The 23,574-nt window shown below is 37.3% G+C and overlaps 1 protein-coding gene across 1 annotated transcript in view; it reads right to left on the bottom strand.

The window, feature by feature from the left end:
* Positions 1 to 23,574, bottom strand: part of PREX2 (phosphatidylinositol-3,4,5-trisphosphate dependent Rac exchange factor 2) — a 223,257-nt gene that overhangs the window by 49,408 nt on the left and 150,275 nt on the right. Inside the window, exons 33-35 of the mRNA XM_024572341.4 lie at positions 20,274 to 20,376; positions 14,157 to 14,300; positions 7,930 to 8,044 (exon numbers count right to left, since the gene is read on the bottom strand). Coding sequence (XP_024428109.2) covers positions 7,930 to 8,044; positions 14,157 to 14,300; positions 20,274 to 20,376 — 362 coding nt within the window. The remainder of the gene's footprint in view (positions 1 to 7,929; positions 8,045 to 14,156; positions 14,301 to 20,273; positions 20,377 to 23,574) is intronic.

Raw genomic sequence — 23,574 nt, forward strand, 5'->3', positions numbered from 1 at the left:
GACCATCCCTATGATTTCAAGTTTATCTGCTCTTGTCTCATGTGAAATTTGTGAACCTTGGCTATGCTGATGAGTCTTCTTGAGAGAGGTTTCCAGCAGAGTCAGCATCTGTGCCCTTCAAATGGCCTAGAGTGTTCTAGATATACAAAGTGACTGTATACTAGAATAAATTCAATAAATGGTAATAGCACAAGAAAAGAAGGCTGCCACACTGCAATTAATCTGATTTCCAATTCAATTCAACTATTTTTAGGGTCCTTACTATGTACCAAGCACAGTGGCGACTAGGACCCGGTTGCCCTCCTATGTACCGAGCAAGGCAGACAAGTAACTCACAAGTCAAAATAAAACAAATGAAAAAATAAGAGGTTGTTAAGCTTTAAAGAAAGTGATTAATTCCAGCTGATGCTGTAACAACTGAAGGCTTCTTGCAGAAAGATACATTGGAGATGGGCCTTAAATTATCAACCCCCCTCATCAAATGGAAATGAAGCTGAAGCATGCTGAAGCATGCCATGGTGACAGCTGGGTGCACAGAAGCTGGAGAAGAACTGACTGTAAGGAGGTACAGGTGGGCACATTGATTCTGTTGGCTCACCTGTTTGTGGCCTTCTTGCTCTTCAATGCCAACCTCCATACCACTTTTTATGGTTTCTCCGTCCCCCTGTGTGATTTTCACACATACAGAAAACACCCCCTGCCCCACACCCTTCTCCCATTCCCTCTCCCCTCAACACTGTAACCTCAACACCTCTTTCAGATCTCTGCATAAGGTCACACTGTAACCGTCAATCCAGCAATTCCTTGACAATTACATTGTATGAAAATTTAGCATTTAGGTATAACTGATATTTTGTAAATATTAGGGCATTTATATAGATCACATATAGGAAAGAAGTGTAGAAGACATTAAGCAATATACATGAATTCAAATTCTTTGTAAACTTAGTTATTTTCTCCTGGTATTGAAGAGCCACTTCTCATATAAAACAAAATATACAACTCTAAAAACTCTGTGTTCCTAATCTGAAAACAGAAAGAAATTGAACGTCCACATTCAGTTTACAGTTTGTCTTACAGCAACAGAAATATGGATGCATCTTAAGGTGTAAAAAAACTGAATTTGCCTGAAACACAAACTAGAAAATAAATATAAAACTGCAATAAAGGAGATGCATATGCATCTAAAATATTTCCAGTTAATTTAAGAAGAAATCCCAACATTTAATAACTCTAAAGCCACAGCTTTATTAAGAAAAGAAAACAACTGAAGGATAAAGGAATTATTTATATTCCAATTAATGGTCTCTCTTATTTTCTTTCCCAGGTTTTATTAGGTCCATACTCTTGAATTAAGGTCATTTCCACAGCTCCTCATCAACAGAATAACCAACATCTTCCATTTTAAGCTTAGACACACTGCTGTCCAAACAAGGACTGAGGAAGAGTGTTTTTGAATTGAAGGCTCTGAGGGAGGGAAGACTGGGGGTGGAGCAATGTGCCTAAGCCTGGAGATGAGGCGTGAAGGCTGTGGTCCCACTGTGTGTTATTCGCTCACACTGTGTGATAGCTGTATTTAAAGACACAAAATGGCAATAAACCCATGCTATCCTTCACATCTACCTCACGCCCGGAAAACACATTCAGTGACAATTTCTTCCGCCTCAGAGTGGAGAGAAATGATACATTACTTAGAATTGCTATCATGGGAACAGCCAGAACTTCTGACCAGACATTTTTCAGTTGAAAAACATTGTTCACAATACATGTTTCTGTGATTGGCATTCACATAGCATTTCTTGTGAATACAAATATCTATCATCTATTTGTTATATAAAATGTATTTTGGCTCCTTGAAAACTTTCTTTTAAAGAAAAATGTGCCATTCCATACCCACAAAAGCACACCGTAAGAGAATGCATGCTTTGAATGATTTTCTTGTCTTCCTTCTGTAAAGATGTTGAATTTACATTTAGATACTCCAAATCATAAGCCCTAAAAAGTTTCATTCTGAAGCTGTCACTTCACAAAAATAATAAATGACCTCAGTAACTAGTATACAACTTGCTTCTTTTTGATTTTTCTGCTTTATTTAACTGTTGGCTTTATAATAAAAAATAATATTTAAAGAATGATCTAGAATCCTCAGATTGGAAGGAGTATGTTAATACAAGGAATACTGTTCACATCTGCATTATATTTTATCTCACCAGTCACCATGCAGTGGCGCTTCTGGCCAATATCCAGGACACATTAAAATGAAAGGTTTTGGTAATGATAAAGCACATTTATGTAGGGCAGGAAAAAAAAAAAAAAGAAGCTAATGGGGATGATGGCTTATGTCCAGAGGGAACGAATAAAAAGGAAAACCTAAGGTTGGAAAAAGAGAATAAAATAATTTGAGGATGGTGAAAGTAGGGAACGAAAATGCCCTATCCTCCTGACTTTCTTGGTTAGAATTTCTGAGTTAAACATTTTACATGCTGTTGTTTCTCAACAATCAGGGAAATCAATCAAGAACTGACTTGGCACAGCAGGGTATATTTAGACATAGTTGTCAAACATTTCTACTGGCTTAACATTGTCCATTGAGGGTAACAGCTAAAGAAGGCCATCTTCAGTCCACCGGTATCAAGGCTCTGACGCAGGCAGCAAGGACACCCCAGGTGCACTGCCTGGTCCAAATTCCCACAGAGACTGAGGAGGAATGGTCAGACCAGCCAGCTGGTCTCTGCATTACTGCCTCATAAGAACTTTAACCATTTTGAATATGACCCTCGTATTCGCAATAGAAGGTAATTAAGTAAAAATGTTCCAATGGTTTCTACGTTGCACTTATAATAAAAATTGACCCCCTCCAATGGCCCACAGTCCTACATACCTCTTAGCCTGTATCATCCGTCTCAATGTGCCAGAATTCCCCTGGCCTTGGTCTTCCTCAAACATGGTAAGCTTATTCCCAAGATCTGTGTGCATCTATAGGGGACTGTCCCATGTGGCATGGGGAATGTAGCCCAGCCCCTGATTCGGAAAACCAACAGGGAATGAGGTCGGCACACAGGACCCATGACCACAGATAGGTTCTCCCGTGGGGAATCAGGCCTGCATTGTACCTAGGCTGCTTTGAGGCTTACTTTTGCTAAAACTCTCTCACCCAGCATTGAGGCAGCAAATGTTTACTGCATATCTCTGAAGTAACTTCCTAAAATCTGTGGTAAACCTCCTAAGTATGGAGTGTAACCAGTTCAACCACTTTCCCCCTTGATCTGTAACATCCTTCTCTTTGAAGTAACTAGCAACATTTTTTCCTTTGTTATCTATAAAAGGTAACCTACAGCAAACCTGTGCATAGTAAATGAGGACCATCCTCCATGTAATGTATCCAGAAAAGCAATAAAAGCCTGTGCAGGTAGGGGTCGGGGCCCTCTCTCACTTAGAGAGTGGCCATGCCGTCCCTTTTTCTCCACAGAACTTCTGCAGCCCATGTGGATTTGTTTGCCACAGCCACAACACACGGACCCCGTGGCCGGGGTCCTCATCGGCATCTACTCACTGTTTTAGGCAAGATCTTCCCCCAGATTAGCAAGGCTGTCTTGTGATTAAGGCTTCCGTTCAAATACCACTTCATATTTAAGTCATCCCTGACCACCCACTCTAACGACCAACCTCCTAGGATAGCACCTTGTTTTAGATCTTCTTCACTGTATTTTTCACTGTCTACAATACTTGATTTACTTGTTCATTTGCTGTCTTTCCCATTCTCTTAAGAACCAAAACTTAGTCACGAACACTGAGTGCATGACGCAGTGACGGCACAGAGTCAGAGCAGCTGCGGCACCTGACGACATCTGAGGCCTCATCCATTAGTGCCGCAGAATTTGTTTTCGTGAATAATGTTTACTCCACACACTGAGACGGCCTAGTGTAGACTTTAAAGAGAAAAAAAAACGGTCTTTGATTTAAATCCGGTTCTTACCACTCCAGGTAAACTTGTATGTTCCCCTTACAGTGGAAATTACAATAAGGAACTTACTGTCTAATTAATCCACATAACTCACTTAGCATTAGTGGCTCTTAACATGTTCTTAAAAGTGAGCACGTCTTGTGGCTATCATTATCTTTTCTTTTAAGTAGCAAACTATTCCCACCTATTATTATGCTGTTCTGGAAAAATCTCTATAACTGGAATGGAATCCAATGTTTATACTTGTCCAGCCTCCTTACTCTGCACTTTTTGTGACAGTCCATTGGTCTCTGTGGTGCTGAACTCACCAACAGTGGGCACATGACTTGGGTCTGGCTAATGACTGACTCCTCAGGACTATGCTGGAGCTCTCAGTGGGAGAAGTGGGGAGCATGAGGGCCACCTTCTCTTCTTTGAATGTAATACTGGTCTGTAGTGACCATCGTTACCCAAATGTGAAACAATCCTGCCTGAAAATGAAGCCCACAGAGAGCAAAGGAGTACAGAGAGGCAGAAAGAGAGAGGGTTTCTTAAAGACTCATATCCCTGGATCCAGTGATGCCTGAAGCAGCCCTGTTCCCTGGATATACCTCTTATATAAGCCAACACAGTATTTTGTTTATACCAGTTTGAGTTCGGTTTCTGAAATCCGTTGTCTGGAAAATGTTTTCTAATAAAATAATAGTTTATTTACTTATTTATGTTTGCTTGTTGTAAGGCTAAGGAAATAAAAGCCTTTTCTGAGGTCTATTTAATAAATAAACAAATTTGAACAGTGATAGTGTTAAAAAGGCTGTAGGACTATGAGGAACTAGCAACAGCTCTGGGCTATTTTTTAAACAGGGGCAGTAATGGGTTTTAAAGAAATGTCAGCATTGGCCTCTGGCTCTGAAAAGTGAGAACAGATTGCCAAAGAGCAATTTTGGAGTGTTTGTGGTTATGAAGAAAAGGAAAAATTAAGGAAGAAATTAACACCCTTATTCAAGAAATAACAGGAAGAGAAGGCATTATTGGAAGTAAAGAGGAAGATAAGTGTCTTCCTGTGCAATGAAAATCTAATATGCAACACGCAGGATGTGCTGCAGGTAATTGCGGATGAGGGCGCGTAATCTGTACTGAGGAGTGTGTACTTTCAGAAACAGTTTTTCCAGGAAAGATGCATTAATTGTTTTCCTAGTGGCTAGCATGCAATTAATACACATTCTGTTTTTCTTAATAAAATATCTTAAACATCTTGGCCTGTATGTTATATACAACTATACATTATATTTGTTTTATTTTTAAGAAAAAAATCCATGTGGGTGAGGTGCGAATGCTATTCCACAGGCCCTTCTTTTGCTAGTTACACCTAAATGATCTAATGCAATTAAAGATTTATGGAGAGCTTCTTATGCAAAGTACTTTGATAAACACAACGGAAACACCAAGATAAGTGTATCCCTCATCTCAAAGAGGTTACAAAAGTAAAAATTTCACTTATATGTGGAATCTAAAGAAAAATATAAGTGAACAAGCAAAATAGAAACAGACTCACAGATACAGAGAACAGACTGATGGCTGCCAGCATGGAGGAGGATTGTGGGACTGGGTAAGAAAGGTGGAGGGATTGAGAAGTAGTTAGAAAATAGTCACGGGGATATAAAGCACAGCATAGGAAATACAGTCAATAATATTGCAATAACTATGTGTGGTGCCAGGTGGGTACTGGAAAATCAGGGGGTCCGCTTTGTAAAGTGTATGACTGTCTAACCACTCTGCTGTACACCTGAAACTAATACAAAATAATGCTGAATGTAAACTGTAAGTGAAAAATTTAAAATACGCATACACACACACATTACAAAAAAGATTAAAGAAGATGAGAGATCTGCACACATAATATATCTTTGGAGAGAAACGCTGAACTCTGTAATAGCCATAAATAAAGTAACATGAAAGGCTGCAAGAGTGGCCTGACAACCATGTAGTTGGAGGCCTTATTTACAGTGCAGACTGAAGCGCCGTCCGGGAGATTTGTAACAAGTTTGCAGGTGCTGCTGGCGTGGGAATCCTCCTTTGGGAGCTCCCGGAACTAGGGAACTGGTTTTCAATTCTAGCCACACATGAGACCCTCCTAGGGGACTTGTAAAAAATCTAATGCCCAGGCCTCACCCCAGCCCAGTAACAAAAGAAAACCATTTTATGAAGGAGACTATACTAGAGCTGGACGTTGAAACATATGAATAGCAGTTTTCTAAAGAGAGACAGAGGAAGCGGCTGCTAAGTGAAGGGTGAGAAGTCGAGGAAGAAGGAAAGGACAGGGTGTGATTAGAAATGAGGCGAGTTGAGCATGGCTGGTGCATGGGCAGAGCAACAAAATCCTGGGTCAAGTCATAACAGACCCTGACTACACACCAAGGAGCTTGTGACTCCTTTGGAGCAATAAGAAATTGCCGAATACTCTGAGCAAGAGGCTGACACAGTATGATGTGGTTTAAAGTCCTGGAAGCAAAGTCCTGAGCAGATAAAACCAGCCCGGTTCTTGGAGAAAGGCCAAGTAGGTGCCACAGTGATGATCTAGAACTATTTTCTCAAACTGGACTCCGGGGATGTAATCTCGGGGCCCACATGGTCTACACAAATGCTTTAATTCTGTGCCCTTATTTGAAAGATAAGAATCTATTCAGTCAGTCAGACAGGCAAAACTCTATTGTGAAGGCAGTACTCAATGGGGAGATTTCCACAAGACTGAACTTAGGCTTCTTGAGTCAGTATTTCTTAGTCAGGAGACATTTCTCGGTCAGCAGTCAGTACTATTTAAGACTTCAAGATTAACTTTATGTTTTCCTGTGGAAGGAGTCGGTATAGCACATACATTTGAGATAGACTGATCCAGACAAGGTAATACGATTGGGGCAGCCTCTGAGGCACTTGGGTCAGAATCACCAGGATCTCCAACCACATTGTAGCAGGAAGAGAAAATGAGAAATCAAAAATATATGGGAGGCTTCGATACTAGAGCTTCAGAGGATGATAAAATGCTGGGGGGAAAAAAGTTAAAAAGAGCATAAAACTAGGAGAAGGGAGAGGTTAGTGTGAAGTGGAACTAGAGAGACAGAGCAGTTTTGGTGAAGGAAAGCCTACCCATCGGTCATAACCACAAGAACCAATACCTGCTCCATGTCAGGAATTTTAGACATTGTTTTCACAGTTTAACCATGTTCCAGACAAAACCAAAATCATGTCACAACAGTATTTTTCAGTTATTAGGGCTTAAGGTAGAACAAAAATATTTTTTTAAAAAATAAGAGCCGTAATCTGCTAGTGATTTTAAAAGGCAATCTGTTAGCAGAGTAATATTATACGAGGGAAATGTGTATGTTGATAATGTGTTGAAAATTAAAGCTGCTGAATTGTAACACTTACTAGGGTCAATTTTCTCTGCCATTGATCACTGTACCAGTTAACATTATGTTTAGAGGAGGAAAACAGTAAAATGCAAACATTAACATCACACGTATTTGAAAGTAGATATGTGATTTTCCAATACCAAGTACAACTTCCATCCATGTTAAACATCCATTATCCATCATCAATTTTTTTCCATGTTAAAACATCTTCTTTCTGTATGAGGGGTCAGTTGTTCAATGGCACATAAAGAAAACCATTTTACCCTTAATCCACTGAACATTTTGGGGGATACCACTATAAAACATCAATGCTTTTTTTCCTGGAAGCAGTCTATGAAATCTTTAATCCCTTGTTTGCCAACAGAAATTAAAACAATAGCATCAAAATTTACAAGCATTTTTTGTTTTAATTAGAAAAAGAGTACCCATGAGAATATTTGAAATAGTAAACCCTAAACAGAGGGTTTTATATCAAAAGAAATATTATAATTCTTCTAATATAAGGAATAATGTCAAAAACTCTATTTATCGTACCTGTCAAAATATAGAAACTTTTTAAGATTAACGATCACATACCTGAGCTTCTGGTTGTATTGTTTGACCTTTTCCAATGAGGCTGCATTTATTTGAGCTTGAAATTCTTCCACGGAAACATTGTCTTTATAATAATATCCTTCCATGCTCTCCAGTGCTATGTAAACAAGTAAATGTACTTTTCACATGATTTTATAACTCAATTTCTCCACATTTAGTGTGATTCTATTAATTATTAGCAAATGTATTAAACAGCACCAATATATGTAAGAAACTATCTTTCACCAGACCAAGGATGAATAAAACTCATTCTTCTGTTCTCATAATAAATACCAAACATTTGGTGATTCTCTGTTAAGTAGGGAAAGGTAATTTCTAATTTAAACTGCCTTCTGTTTTTAAAACATTTTGTATATGATTTTTGCAAAGCTAAGTTCAAATTCATATATTATTAACATTTAAACACAAAGACATATACACATATATACATACATACATATGTATGAGAGGCAGAACTGCACATTAACATACATAAGAGTAAAAAGTTGATATTGTCACTCTCCATGTATATTCACATTCTCTTATAGTTGTAATTAAACTATGAAATATTAGTATAACAAATAAGCAATATAGATAAAGTAAAATCTTAGAATACTGCCTCTACCCCAATGGGCAGTAAATTTAGTTAAAAATAAGCAAGCATAAACATATATATATAAAATATTTATATATAAAAATTCCATTGATTTTAAAAGTCTTTTGATTAATATAGATTTCCTTCTTAACTAACATTTTTGGCTAAGTGGTTCATTTTCCTTTAAACTTTATTCAGTGATATTTTTAACCTTTTGGAAAGGAAATGAATCACATGGAATTGCCCAGAAGTACAAGATTTCCTGTAGAGCAGTTGCCAGCAACAGAACTGGCAATGGAATCAATCTGGTCCAATGTAAATTATTTCCCCTTGAAATTATTACTACTAAAGAGCCTCACTTGTCAGCAGACTATTTCAAAATTGATTAAAAATTAATCTTATTTTAAAACTTATAAATACAATAGTTTCTGAACTAAATAATAAGATTTTCTACAATTGACAGAAAGGAATCACCATTTTGCGGGCAAAAATAAGAAAGTCACTGCTAATTTCAGTTGTACAATATTTTCTAAACTAGTCAGATTTCTAGAGCATTGAAGAAACAACAAAACTTTCAGAGTGTTGCTAAATTTGAAAATTTTAAAATGGAATTACTGGCCTATAATTGAGAAAAGCAGTTGTGAAAAATTAGAGAGAAAACCTACTATATTTACATCAGTACAGGAAATAAAATCTGTGAGCTTGTTTCAAGGATTGCTTGTTTATTGCTTAAGATTCCTGCATTAATTAGAATATGTGCATTGGTTCACCCAGCTTCTGGTCTTGAATACACACAAGAAACTTAAAAAAAAAAAAGCCTTCCTAAAAAATCAATTTTCAAATACATGCCACATTCACTTCCATTCACAAGATGTTTATCTGTGAAAACCAAGTATTCCAGGAGTACTCAGTCTATCAGTGGTCATGCTTCAACGTGGATTCCTCTAACTAGTAGTGAAGGTGATTCTGAAAGTCCTTGCTTTGGAGTGAAACCACCACTTCCATTCCTTGGTAGCTGCGTGACCTTGGGCATGTTAATTAACATCTGGGAGTCTCGGGTTCCTCACTTGTAAAATGAAAAGTAGGAGTACTGACTGATTTCGGTTCTTGTAGAAGAATTAAGTTAAATAATATGGTGAAGAGAGCCTATGACTATCCGTACCATTCCTTAAACATGTTTCACATACGAGGCCATAGGCCCAGTGCCCGCAGGCATTATCTAATTTCCAGGACCTACATATGATGGGTGCGTGTGCTTAAGGAACTGAGAAGTCATGGGAACTGGGAGGAGAGTCTATATACTGACACTTCAACACGTGCTTTGAGACTAGAAATACTGGAAAACACTAGGAAGGAGCAAGAGGGGAGCGGGGAGGGGTAGGAGGGAGCGGGAGGGTACGAAGAAAACACCTGGCATCTAATTTTTATAAAAGTCTGGATGGCACAATTTTAGCCAGAATGTGCAGTCCTGTTCTAAAAGTTTGTTATAATATAAAAACAAATTGATATTTTCATTACGTTTCTTGACAATATTTCCTAATTAACAATAGCTAATATTATGTAAAAGAAGTTTTTTTAAGAGAAGAGAGTCTCATAATTTGGACAACTGCCAAGAGCCTCAGCAAAATTTTATGGTACCTGCATGCTGCTGTGGGGAAATGAACCAAAAAAAGATGAGTTCTATATTTAAAAAATAAACTTTGTATGGCAAAGTAGAGAAAGAAAAACCATATTTTCTCTTTTAGGTCCATAGCTAGGTTATTTATTGTTCAGAAAAGAAGAAAATAAAATTATGTTTTACCAAATTAATTTTTTCATATTCTCAGAAAAGTAGGTTAAATATATAATAATGTCCAAACTTCAAAATTTGATCTCTCCTTTGCATTTTCCCATCCAGTTACCTTAATTTTCATCCCGTGGACATCTTAATTTCAGACTTCTGGCCTCAAAAACTCATAGAATTCATTTCTGCTGTTTTCAGCCCCCCAGCTGGTGGTCACTGGGCAGCCCTGGGAAACTAACACAAATGCAGTTCCGAAGCCTCACTGGGGGAATGTGGGAATGCGTGCTTTCCATGCCTGAACTCTGGTCTGTGGATTTAAAGGTGCTAATCCCCAAAGGGTTACACTTTCCCTAGGAGACAAAGCAGGGGCCCCACTGAACTGTAAGCTGGGGTTGCCTCCTGGTCACTGGAGGCTCCTTGTGCCAAGGCACTAGCAGCCAAGAAGAGCAAATGCTATCTTGGCAAGGCTAATAGACCCTGGTCCTCATAAAGATACTTCCTATGGGCTATTGTTACATAATGAGAAATATGTTTGGCATCCAGGTAATCCACTCAGGCCCCTCTTGGTGCTCCCTTGCCCACTTTTGATGGTGACTGGACAACTGCATGCACCTTGGCCTGAGAAGGCCATAGTGACCAGGGGATCGGGCCCCTCGGGGATGAAGGTCTTAATCATGCCACGGACACCAGCGGGGGTTCAGACTGAGAACAAGGCTAACTTACAATGCATAGCAGAAGAGGAAAAATGAAAATCTATTGCAGCTTGAGACCAGCTGTAGCAACAGGGCTATAGCTGTCCCATTTACATGTTTCTTCTAAATTATCCTCCCAGAAAGGGAGGCCCATCAGTCACGAAGGACACGCTCCCAATCCTTACAAAAACGAATGGATCCGAGGGTGCCAGATGTGCACTGTGGCAGATGCTCTGAGAGTCACCCACTCAGATTCTCTTTCAAAAAGGAAGGGCTTGTTGCCTAGTTGCTATGGCAGCCAGAAGACATCCTCAGCTGTCAGCTCCCTAAGGCATCTTCAGCCTTTGCTAGAGAACTGTCCCACCTAGTCCCACCTCTTTTCAGGGGCAACCCACATTCTAATGACCTAACAAGGCAGATGCACAAAGGCCCAGCCCCCTTGACCCAAATCCCTAGAATCTAGAAGCACCAAACATCTGTGAAATGGATTATTCTAATTAAGCAAGCATCTGGAAAATTGCACTGTATTTCATAATCCACATAGACCTGTGTTTTCTCACCCCCAGTAGGCATTTAGAATCACTTGGAAAGTTCTAAAATAGATGGGTGTTTGGGCTCCACCTCCCAGAGATTCTGATGTACTTGGTTTGGTATGGGACCAAGTATGGGTATTTTCTGAACTCTCCCAAGGTGACTGACATGCAGCCAGTACTGGGAGCCACTGAGTGACAGAATGAAAACAAGCCAGGGGGAAGTAGGTACAGGAAGTGATCCTGACACCCTCCTTGACTCTCATTTTTTACTTCCTTTGTCTCACCTTCAAGGGCTGGGGGATCCCAACCTGTAGGAAGTACTGAGTGGAAGATTGCTTTAGCGTGATCCTCACTTTCTAGAATTTTGGTTGTGCTCTGTGCCGACTTTGCTGACTGTGTCTGTGTTCCTTCCCTTAGAAATCAACGAGTGTGCCATCCTCTGTCCAAGGATCCGTTCTGGCAAGAAAACTGGCAAGAAGGCAGTGCATTCGCTTCCTGTTCTAAGTATGTGATACCACGGCCAACTTCTGGAGGGTGTACTTTAACAGATTTCCCAGGAAATTTTCAGATTCATCTAATATTTCTTATTGTTTTACTTGCCAGGAAAGAGCCATGCACACACAAAACTAAAACTCCCCATGTAAACTTTCACCCCAGAATAGACTCCATTTGGAGTCTCTTCCATTTACCACCACTTTCAATTAGGGGACGGTAATCTCCACTCGAACTAGGGCTGTATTTACTGTGCTTCCCTCAATCTGATGAACACTGGGAGCTACTAATGGTTCCTCAAGGAGGTTTTATCAATGCAGAGAAACTTCTGCAAGCCCTTTCTATAAACCGCCTTATCAAAGAGAGATTCCTAATGAGACCAACAAGTTTTCCAGTCTTCTTTTCCTGTCTGTGACCTCAACTGCAGAAGTATTTCCACTGGTTCTTATTCATTTTTTAATACTTGACTGCTGTGTAAATGTTTGCTGTAGCTGCTCTTTCAATTACATTTTTAAAGTGATATTGCACTTGCTGCAATAATAAACACTCAGGGGTTCTTTTTAAATTTGTTTTAGCCACTATTATAAAATAGAGGTTACTTGCAAAGTAATCCTTTTCCTATGCACATTTGCTACTGGGTATGAATATTCCGCTATTTATGGCTGACATGTCACACATGTAATAATTGTTTTAGAAAAAATATTTAATGCCATCTGTCATCTCAGTAATGATTTAAAAGGCAGAATTTTAAAAAAAGAAACAAAGGAAAAGGAGGGAAGAGGCTTTAACAACTGTGAGCTCTAGTGAAACTCAGTAAAAGTTAACGTTCCAGACCAGCATCCTCCCCTCTCCTCTAAAACTGTGATTTACAATCGACAGCTTTTAACATATTCTAGGCTTAACAATTCTCTTAACATAGCTCCAAAGGTCTATTTTTGCTCAATTTTTTCTTTTTTATTCCTTTTATTACAGAATCTTGTAATACCTTTATGAGGCCTACTACAGTCCTAAAAAAAAAAGGAAGGAAGGGAGGGAAGGAGGATTAGAAGGAAGAGAGGAAGAAAATAACTTCTAATAACTCCTAAGATTTTCTCTTTGCTGAAATTTTCCTCTGCTTAAATTTAGTCTTGCCAAGAATCTGTCCACCATGGTCATTGTTTTTAGAATTAAAATAATGTGCATGTGGTACAAGCAGGATTTTCACTTGGTAGTGAATTTAGATTGTACATGCCTGTCTGTTCTTCAGTTACAGAGGTTGAGTTTATTCCTGTACTCCTCTCATTTTTTCATTAGAATATAAAAATTCCATAGCAAAACCAATGCAGGTCTTGAAAACTCAAAAGAAGAAAGAATGAAATGTTCTACAGTACCACTCAGAAAATTGATATAATCTTGTGACCACAGCATGAATTAAAAAAGAAAAAAAAAGACATAGACTAGAGGAATCTACACAATAATCCGGACTTCTGATCTTTTCTAGGCAGCAATTACAACTCCAGAAATAAAAAAAGATCTGGGACTTTTGTTTAGAAAGCAGTTCACTGCAAGGATCTTCTCATTAATGTTAATCATAATTTCTTCTACTGCAGCTCAAACTTATTGCTCATTGTCAAAGACAATTTACAAAAGAAATACATTTTATTGACAAAATACAGAAAAACTCAAAGAATAAAAACATCATTAATCACTCAATTATACTAAAAGCATTTTACATACATATAAGTAAATATGTGCATGTATGACATAATTGAGACTATAAAGTAAATTTTTAAATAATCTACATGTGTATATTGTTAACCTTTTTCTCTCATAAAATACCTTAACCATATGACTTTATTGGTTCTACTACCACTTATTTATGCCAAATTATTTTATTTTTATTTATTTCAACCACTCATGTCTTATTTCTCCATTTTAAATAATGCCTCAATCTTATTTTATAAATATTTAAAACATACATGATTCTTTCCTTAATAAACATTCCCTGAAGTAAATATATTACTTAGACACCATGCAGGAATTTTTTGAGTTAATGGAAAAAAACCATGATGACGATTACAATTAAATTTATTTTTTAAAATTGATCAAAATAAAATAATGTAGGTACGTGAAGCATGAACAAGGAAGCAGCTTACCTTGAGCAAAAAGCACGGGGTGAATTTTGAACCCTCCTCCGTTCTTCAGCCGCTGCGGCAGCTGTTCAAAATGGTAACTATCGATGGAGAAGTAAACTTTCAGAGCTTGCCGGCTTCCTTCTACTTGATATGTAAGAGGGACGTCTAAAGTGACATTCAATGGTATATTAGTTCGTAAAATCAGGATATGCTATAGAGTACGTTGGTTCACCTCTAAAAAGAATCCTGAAAATTACTAGAAACTAAATATCTTAAAAGTACCCCTGTTTATCAAGTTCAGTGTTATTTAGGGAAAGACTATAAATCAGATTCTCATTAGCTAAAGGAACAGATTTAACACTGTACTGTATATAAAATCCTGTTAAGAGGAAACTTTGTTACACTTTGACACACCAGATGTCTCACTTAACTAAATGAGAAGTTAAGCTAAACGGGGTTTTGAATCACAATCTATAATGGCCGCGGCCTCGCTCACATTTCAGTTGAAATGAGCCCATGGGGTCCCCTTCATTAGTAGTGTGCAAGAAATTGAGTGCATAACAACTATTACCAAAATCTGCATGGCCTTTGCAAGCTCCGTTCTTTGAGCCCGAGATCAAAACTGGATTATCTCTGTTGATGCCCAAGAGTCATTAGAGATTATCTGTCCAAATTCTTTTAGCTTTTTCAATATCCTAAATTTACTTACTCAAAACCACCCCCAGCTAATTTGAGAAGCTAAAATGCTGTAGGAGTATTTCACAGGGCTATCATAAAACCTTTACATTTTATGATAATTTGCCATGATAAATAATTTCCACATATTAAAAAAGGAAGGTAAAACTTTTCTTAAAAGCTAGAGTAGTCACATTAACCAGTTAAAAAATAAGGCCAAGATTTAGTGGGCATTTAATACATGTTTTTGATTCAATATATATTTCTAATCTGCTTCTTGAAATAAAACTGTGTGTAAAAGTAGAGTTCAAGGATAAATACCATTAATAACAAATTCCAAATATCTTATTAAATGTATGTAATTCTGCATATTAACAGAAGCATTGTATTGACATCAACAAGTCTCTTTTATTCACATACTAATAATGCTTATTTTATTTTTGTTTCTTTTTTAAAATGGAAATGAAGGACTTTGTTTTAGGAAAAGGAATAAATAAATTTCTCAGGCAAAGATTTGGAAATTAACTACATTTTAATCATTGGGAAAATGCTTTTATGTTTTCCTGATTCTAAAATAAAGGAAAAAAGTTACTTGGACACCAAAGAAAATACACATTTATATTGTATACTTTAAATATTGGTATCTTCTAGCTCCCCTTTTAATACAATGTCTTTCACATATATTTTAATTTTGTTAAATTCTATCCCCTTACTCTTTGGTGCCCATGCAGCCAATCTCTGCAAACCAAATGAATAATGTCATTGGAAGGAAAATAATAATGCACCAGGTGAGTTCCATAGTATAGGACTGACAAAGAACAAATAAAGATGATTTACCAGAAATGAAGAAACTGAAATGAAAATAACCATGTTATTGAATTTAAAATGAAGTAAAAAACTAAGAGTACTCCATAAAAGAATGGAAACCCATTTCTCTCAAAGTATTAAGTGCACCTGAAAAGTGTATGATAATGTGGAGTTGAAAACCACTGCCTTTTAGTTATAAGTCATCACCTATGGAAAACAAACTTGATGATTAGGGCTATGTAATGATTAAAAGCTTCAGAAACATTATTGCATGAGGAAAAGGTCTCATCATCCTAGAGAGAGCTGCATCCTTGAGAGAAGTTTCAATGGCGGGACCCCATCGCAGAAACAGGGGCCCCCATCATGGAATGGACCAGTGAGTCTGAAAATAAGTCTTTGACTAGGAAGCTGTTCCCTTTGCCTGAATTGCTCTTCCTTTTCCCCAGACAGGGTTGGGTCTTTCTTATCCTTCAGATTTCAGCTTAAAAGCTACTTCTGCTGAGTGCCCTTCACTGGTGACTTCTAAAAGGGCCACCTCACCCTTGTTCTTCATGCCTTACTTATTCCATGTGCAGGACTGATCATGTCCCTAATTGTCTCTGTTGTTGATTCCTCCCTTGTTGTCTTCCAGCTGGGCCATGAGCTCTGTGAGGACAGGGACATGTCTATCAAGTTCATCACAGCACCCGGCACGTACGCGTGGAGTGGAGGCTCAAAAATATTCATTCCCTAATAGTTCCTATAAAATTACCTTTATCACAATTGAAAAGGGGAAGGTCCGCTGTCATTATATTATTCTCCAAAAACATAAAGATTTTCTACAAAATTTAATTATATACGACTTAATCGTTTAGTTCCTTTATTCTTCCTTCACCAATTACATATGAGGTGGGAAGTACCTTGTACTTTCCCTGGGCTGAAGTGGGTCAAATTGTCCATTTATTCCTTTATACTTCTCACTGGCCTCTAAGCTTTATGCCATCAGGGACTTTGTTCCATGTAGTCATCATTCTATCCCAGCACTTAATTTAACACTTAGCATGTTGTAGATACGTAATAATTATTTCTTTCAAGAAAATAAACTGCCTTCAGTCCAGATGTTTGAATTCTACTTGCTTGGTATATCACATTTCTTCAGAATCTCAGTATTCTTTAATACAAAACAATGCTATGAGTAATGTTAAATAAAGCTTTTTAAAAAGAAGACAAAGTAGTAAATCAAGGAGAATGGATTAGAATATTTACTACTATGGTGAGCCTTATATAATACCAGAGACTTTCAAATGTATTACTTTCTTTAAACCTCACAAGCCTGTGCATCAGGGAAAGCTAATATTCTCATGTTTGTGGATGAAAACAGAGTCAGGATCTGCACTAAGTTTTCTTGACTTCAAGGTCGATGTTCTCTTGTTCTCGTCACATCTTCATGCTTCCACCCCTCTGCGCTCACTCCTTCTCTCCTAGGCATGCAGCCTACTTGCTTTCCTTACAGTGACACCAATTAATTAATCAATCTCACTTCTCTGCTTCTATAGAAATTAAATCACATGCAATTAATGATAAAGGTCTAGCTTTCTTACCCCACGTAACTAAGATGCGATGACCCTTGGATACAGAATCATTTTCTTCTTTCCTGATTATATCATTCTAACTAACTTAGAATGATAACTATAGTCCTACTATCACTATTTTTAATCTAGTAATGTAGCAGTGGAACTGACCTTTCACTAGGGAGGGTTATGCTTCAGGGAAATGCATAAAAATGTACTGCCACATGCATCTCACAGTTTTTGTGCTTGTCACAGGTTCATCGTTATTTACATACTAATATTACTTAATGGTTTTAATTCTTTTTAACAGTATACTTTCAATATGCCAAAGTTAAATCTCGCATAGTGGATATATAATAAGTAAATATTTTATGAAGCTTGTGATATTAGTTCCTCTTTGGCTTGTTCAACAAACCAGTCACCAGGGATGTCATATTTAAACCATGGAAAACAGTACTCTTGTGAGCTTAGAGTTCCTTAGGCAAAATTTAGGGAGTTATATTGTAAAAACAAAGTTTCTTCACATTCAGTGAAGTTATGCCTACATTTCATTTACTCAAGTAAATGAAAATGTATTCTATTTTATACATGCCCACAGAAGACTATATAATTTGTTCAAATAATATTATCCTTATCAAATAATCCCCTTTATCAGACAAATTCTCCCTTGAATATAACCTCTATTCCTAATATTTTAATTCAAATTCTCGTTCTCTCATTTATCAGTGAAGGTGAAACTTTAATAAAATTCTGTTCTCTTACCTTCATAATTTAATGCCTATAGAATCAATGACTTTTACCATCTCCACAGCCATCCTCAAGGTCAAGTCACCACCATCTTTCACCTGGGTCACTGCAGTGGCTTCCTAGCTGCCCTGCCCTGGCCCCTGGTAATGGTCTGTTCAACACAGCAGTCTGAGGCAGCCTTAACAGGTAAGGCAGACCATGTCATTCCTCTGCTTAATGGCTTAATTAGTTCTTTCATTGGTCTGGCCTCCTCTTCCTTCTTAATCGCCTACTCTTTTTCCCTCAGTCACTCCACACCAGCCACACAGGCCTCCTTGCTATTCTGAGAGCACACCACACTGTTCCAATGAGCCTGGGACACCTCCTTCAAATGTTTGGGTGACTCACTCCCTTAACCCCTTCAGGTCTTTGCTCTCCTCCTGTAAAGGCTTCCCTCCCTAGCTTGTTAGACATTTGCACCCTTTCATCAGTTCCTTCATTTTCATCCTCTGTTCTCTTCCATTTACATTATACATTCATGGTATTATCTTCTAATTTATTATCAAGTTACCGTATTTGTCTTGCTTGTTATTCATATCTCCCCACCTGAATATCAGCTCTGTGAGAATTATCCGTCTTTTTAGTTCTCTACTGTATCCAACACCTAGATTAATGCTTGGTTATAGGGGGTGTTCAAGGAATTTTTGATGAATGAGTGAATGATTATCATTCTTAAATCAGATCATGGGTTAAATGAATATTTATTGGGTCCCTATTTATTGTGCTAAACATTAGAAATGTGAAAATAAGTAAGAACCTTTCCCACTCCTGGAGAAGCTAACATCTACCATAATACATAAGATCCCCGCACTTATGCATAAAGACAGAAAATTAACAAACTGCTAAATATTTCTTGGACTCATAAACTTTAAACCTACTTATGACAATGTTGAAATAGTAGATCAATGATAACACAGACACTAAAAGATATGCAGATTAAACCCTAGTTGTTGCTATTTCTCCAAATGTATATTTCTAAATGACTGCCTTTATTAGGTATAATCATGGCAAATTGCTAAATCAAAGGAATGCTTTTCAATCCTTCAATTCATTAAGTAACTTCTTTGCAACATTACATACAACTATGCTCTATTGAAGTTCTCTCCTTCATTCTTCACACTAAGTTTGTTTTTCCTTCTACTTTCATAATCATAAAGCCCTTTTGCCTGTGCAGTGCACATGCTTCACTGATATTTGTTCATTCATTTCCTTGGAAAAAAATGTTGCCTTTTCTGTTCCAGGCACCCTCTTGGGTGCTACAGATACAACAATGAACAAGATAGGAAATGTTTTGCCATCTTGGATACCGTAGGAGCTAAATGAATCAGGATAGTTATTGTGATTGTATTTATACACATTAAAATTCTCAACTCTCAGATGCAGTGATCTTCAATTTTCATTTTTAAACTAGCAAAAAATATAGAATATGTGTCTACTTCAAATTAAATTATAACTTCTATCAATTATTGTCAGATCAAATAATTATAATGTCTTTCTGAACTGGTTTAGATCTAAATTTTATACATTGTGAGTGTAACATAGGGGCTCTTCTGTTTCTTATTGGCTCTAAATACCTGTTTTCATTGCCTGCTAACACCTTCTCTAAGGAACAACTGAAGATAATGAGTGTACACTCAATTCAGGCAATTTTGCTATATACTTAAGAAGAAGTTTTGGAATCTATGGGGTTTAGCCACACAGCCAAATATACTAGGACAATCCTTTTATTTTTTTATGTCTTGATATAAAAGCCATACAAAGAACAAATATTCTATGGTCCTGTTTATATGAGGCACTTAGATAGGCAAATTCAGAGAGACAGATAGTTGAACACAGGTCACCAGGGACCAGAGGAGAGGCCAGTGGGAAGGAACTTAGAGCTTAATGAGTACGGAGTTTCTGTCTGGGAGAGTGAAAAAAATCGTTGGAAAAGGTTGCACAACATTGCGAATATACTTAATACCACTGAATTTGACACTGAAAATTGGTTAAATGGTAAATTTTATGGTATGCATGTTTGACTGCAATAGCAAAAACAAAAAAAGAAGGGAAGAAAATCTTGTTAGCATAAAATGTGACGCACATGCTCAAAAAGTTTGGGAGGCCAAACTAATAGGTAAAACTAAAAGTTTAGAATTATCTGTACATTTAAGTTATATATATATATATTATCCACTCCAAATTGCTATTATTATTTTCCCTACATGTGATATTTTATATAAAACAATTTAAATTTCATATTAAATATATTCATATAAAAGTATTACCATAGGTTGTTGTTTTATGCCAAAGAAACTCTATAAAACATTTAACTACGTACTTGCAACCAGCGGTTCCTCTTCCGATGGCTTAAAGTAAAAAGAGACCTTTTCCAAATCAAATAGTGCAACCAGTGTATCTTCCAGCATGGCCTGTTCATCTGTCTGGAAAGGCAGAAAGACAGACAGCACATGATGTTGCAGGACTGTGTAGAATGTGACACAGCCCCCCAGCTCCCTAGCCTAGAGCACCATGCCATCACGGATCCAGACTAGCTGCACTTGTGTCTAAGGCCCACACAAACCTAATTGTCAACACTTAACTAAAAGTTTACTGCCTTAAATAAAATGCATAAATCTCTCAAAGTTACACATTTTGCTTATCATTTTATATTTTAATTTTCTCAATTGTCTAAATGGTTCTACACAACTCTTCAGTCTGTTTTGTCGCTAGTCTAATCATATTTATTTTGTTTATACTTACAAATATATCTGTAGAGAAAACTTTGCCACTTGCTCTAAATTTCTATAATCTTATAACAGCTGAAAGGTGAAAATGTTGTTTTATTAAAAAGCCAAAATACATAATGGTCATCCTATTTTACAACAACATAACCCATTGGTTATTATGCATTATTCATTTTGCAGTTTATTAAAACTGTGATGAAGGCAATTTGCATGTGTGTGATGATTTTTCTTTCAAAGGGCTTAGTGATAAAGTCATTTTCATCTCACTTGCCTTTTGGGGGCCTTTATCTAGAATCCTGTGAATATGAGATTCGATTTTTTTTACAGCATGTTATTTTCCAGCTTAGGCAGGTAAGGCCAGACGTGGTAACAAGTTCAGTGCATGTCTCGGCGATATTACCCTCCTAATACTAGATTCTGGCCTTCCTATGAGCAGCGTAGTACACTATCTAGAGCTTTTACTACTTTCCTCATGAAAGAATGAGCCTTACCATATATAGCTTCTCTTTTAATGGTGCCATTTGTTTCCTTAAGAATGTCAATGATCCTTTATAATATTAACATGCTTTACACCCAATTTTAAAAAGTTCCTCTAAGTTTATAGCCATATTTGGGGGGCAGCCTTAGTAGAGACTGCAGGAGAGATGGTGAAGAATTTTCTTCGTGTGACAAAGAATCACTGAGTGGCAACCATGAGGTTAAGAGAGTTGTCACCTTTAACCTTGGTGTGGTACTGAACACAGTGCATGCAGGACAGGGGAAATGTTGGATAAATGTTTCCTTCTTGAAGTCCTCTGAAGCAGCAGAAAAATGCCATGAACAGAAGGACAAAACTAAAGAATCAGCATTTTTCCAGTTGAGAGGAACACACGCAGGAAGGAAGGTCCCAAAGGGGCTGGCCTCTGAATGCTTACTCCAACTGACGTGACTGAAGCCACACCCAAGTGACCAGGACTGCGCCCACAGCTAAGGGACACACGGACTGCCAGAGCCTACAGCTCCCCTCACAGGCCCAGGAGGTTCTTACGCTCTGGTTTCAGAGACAGAAACACTATGGGTTTCTTCGATTTTTTTTTTTCTTGCAACCTTTGGATTTTTAATCCATTCTGTAATAACATTAAGTGTTTTTCAAGGACAACACAAAGAAAATACAGTTTTCTTAAGATCCAATTCACATACTATAAAATTTACCAATGTGAAGTATATAGCTCAGGAGTTTTTAGTATATTCACAGAGCTGTGGAACTATCACCATCATCTAATATTTTCACCACTCCAAAAAGAAACTCAGTACCCATAAGCATTCACTCCCCACATTCCATCCCCCAATTCTTAGCTCCAGGTAACCACTGGCCTACTTTCTGTCTCTAAAATTTGCCTATTTGGCACATTACCTAATAATGCAATCACATGGTATGTAGGCTTTTGTAACTGGCTCATTTCATGTTTTCAACACTCATCCATGTCGTAGTGTGTACTGGCACTTCATTCCTTTACTACCGAATAATAGTCTACTGTATGGATATAGCACAGCTTGTTTACCCACTTGTCAGTTCATGAACATGTAGGTTGGTTGCACTTTTTAGCTACTATGAATAATCTCGCTAAAAACATTTGTGTACAAGTTCTTGCATAAATGTAAGTTTTCATTTCTCTTCGGTATTCCCTTGGAGTAAGATTTCTGTGTGATTTGGAAATTCCATTCCGAAATTGCTCCACTATTTTACTCCCATAACCTCACTGACAATTTTGAGTACCTGTCTTTCTGAACAATAGCCATCCATCCACATCACATGCGACGTAGTATCTCACTGTAGTTTTGAGTTGCATTTCCCCAGTAACTAATGATGCTGATCATCTTTTTTATGCCTCTTGGCAATTTTATATATTCTTTGTAGAAACAACTATTCAAATCCTTTGCCCACTTTTTGAGTTGCCTTTTTATTGTTTAGTTTTTAAGAATTCATTATGTAACCTAGATATGTCACTTATCAGATATATGAATTATAAATACATGGAATTTCAAATAAAATGAAGTTTAAAGTTAAAGTACCGGCACTTGAGTAGACAATGGCAGTGTGAAAGTAATACTCAGAATAGAAATAAAGCCTCATTCATTCAACACTTAATGCCTACTATATGTTAGGAAATGGGCTTCCTATGTCTCCTAATTTCTATTTTTTAGGCAATGAGATTAATTAATATTTATTTTTAAACATTTTCAAAAGCTCCTTACTTTAAAATTTTCATTAATTAAATCTTTTATTTGGTTGTATTACCAGAGTCTTTTCAAAAGAATCTAATTGTTTCTCTGAAGTAGACAGAGGTAGGCTTCCTCACCTTATCATTCCAGAACCTTTTATGACCGTGCAGTACAGCGATTACCTCCCTATCCTCAATGTCACTGAAGAAAATCCATAGTTTGATGTATATACTCACATACATTTGTTTCAAATCTTAAGCATGTTACTTAAGCATGTAGCTGCATTTTCTGTGTACTTTAAGAGATAAAATAGCACCTCATGTTCAAAATTACCATTCCTTTTAACTGGCACCTTAAGTTTATATATAAAAGTTTACTATATTTGCCTTTAAACATCATGACAACTATGAGACCTACAGAAAGCATGTGTGAAAAAACTCCACGTTCACCACAGTGTAATTTATCAAATATTTCGAGATGCTTTCTTCATACCCACTGTGGAATGCTAACGGACACGGAATACTCAGTAACTAACGCGACGTTCTTCGATTTAACAGGACAAACGTGCACACGAAGGAAGGAAAGGAATCATTTAACACATGCAACTTTTAAACAGGTTGTCAGACACTATGACATGCAAGTTGTCAGAGCTCTCTATGAAGAATATTCCAGAATATCAGCCTCAGTGGGAGG

Source organism: Desmodus rotundus, chromosome 8, assembly GCF_022682495.2.
Source record: "Desmodus rotundus isolate HL8 chromosome 8, HLdesRot8A.1, whole genome shotgun sequence".
In the NCBI taxonomy this organism is placed as follows: domain Eukaryota; kingdom Metazoa; phylum Chordata; class Mammalia; order Chiroptera; family Phyllostomidae; genus Desmodus; species Desmodus rotundus.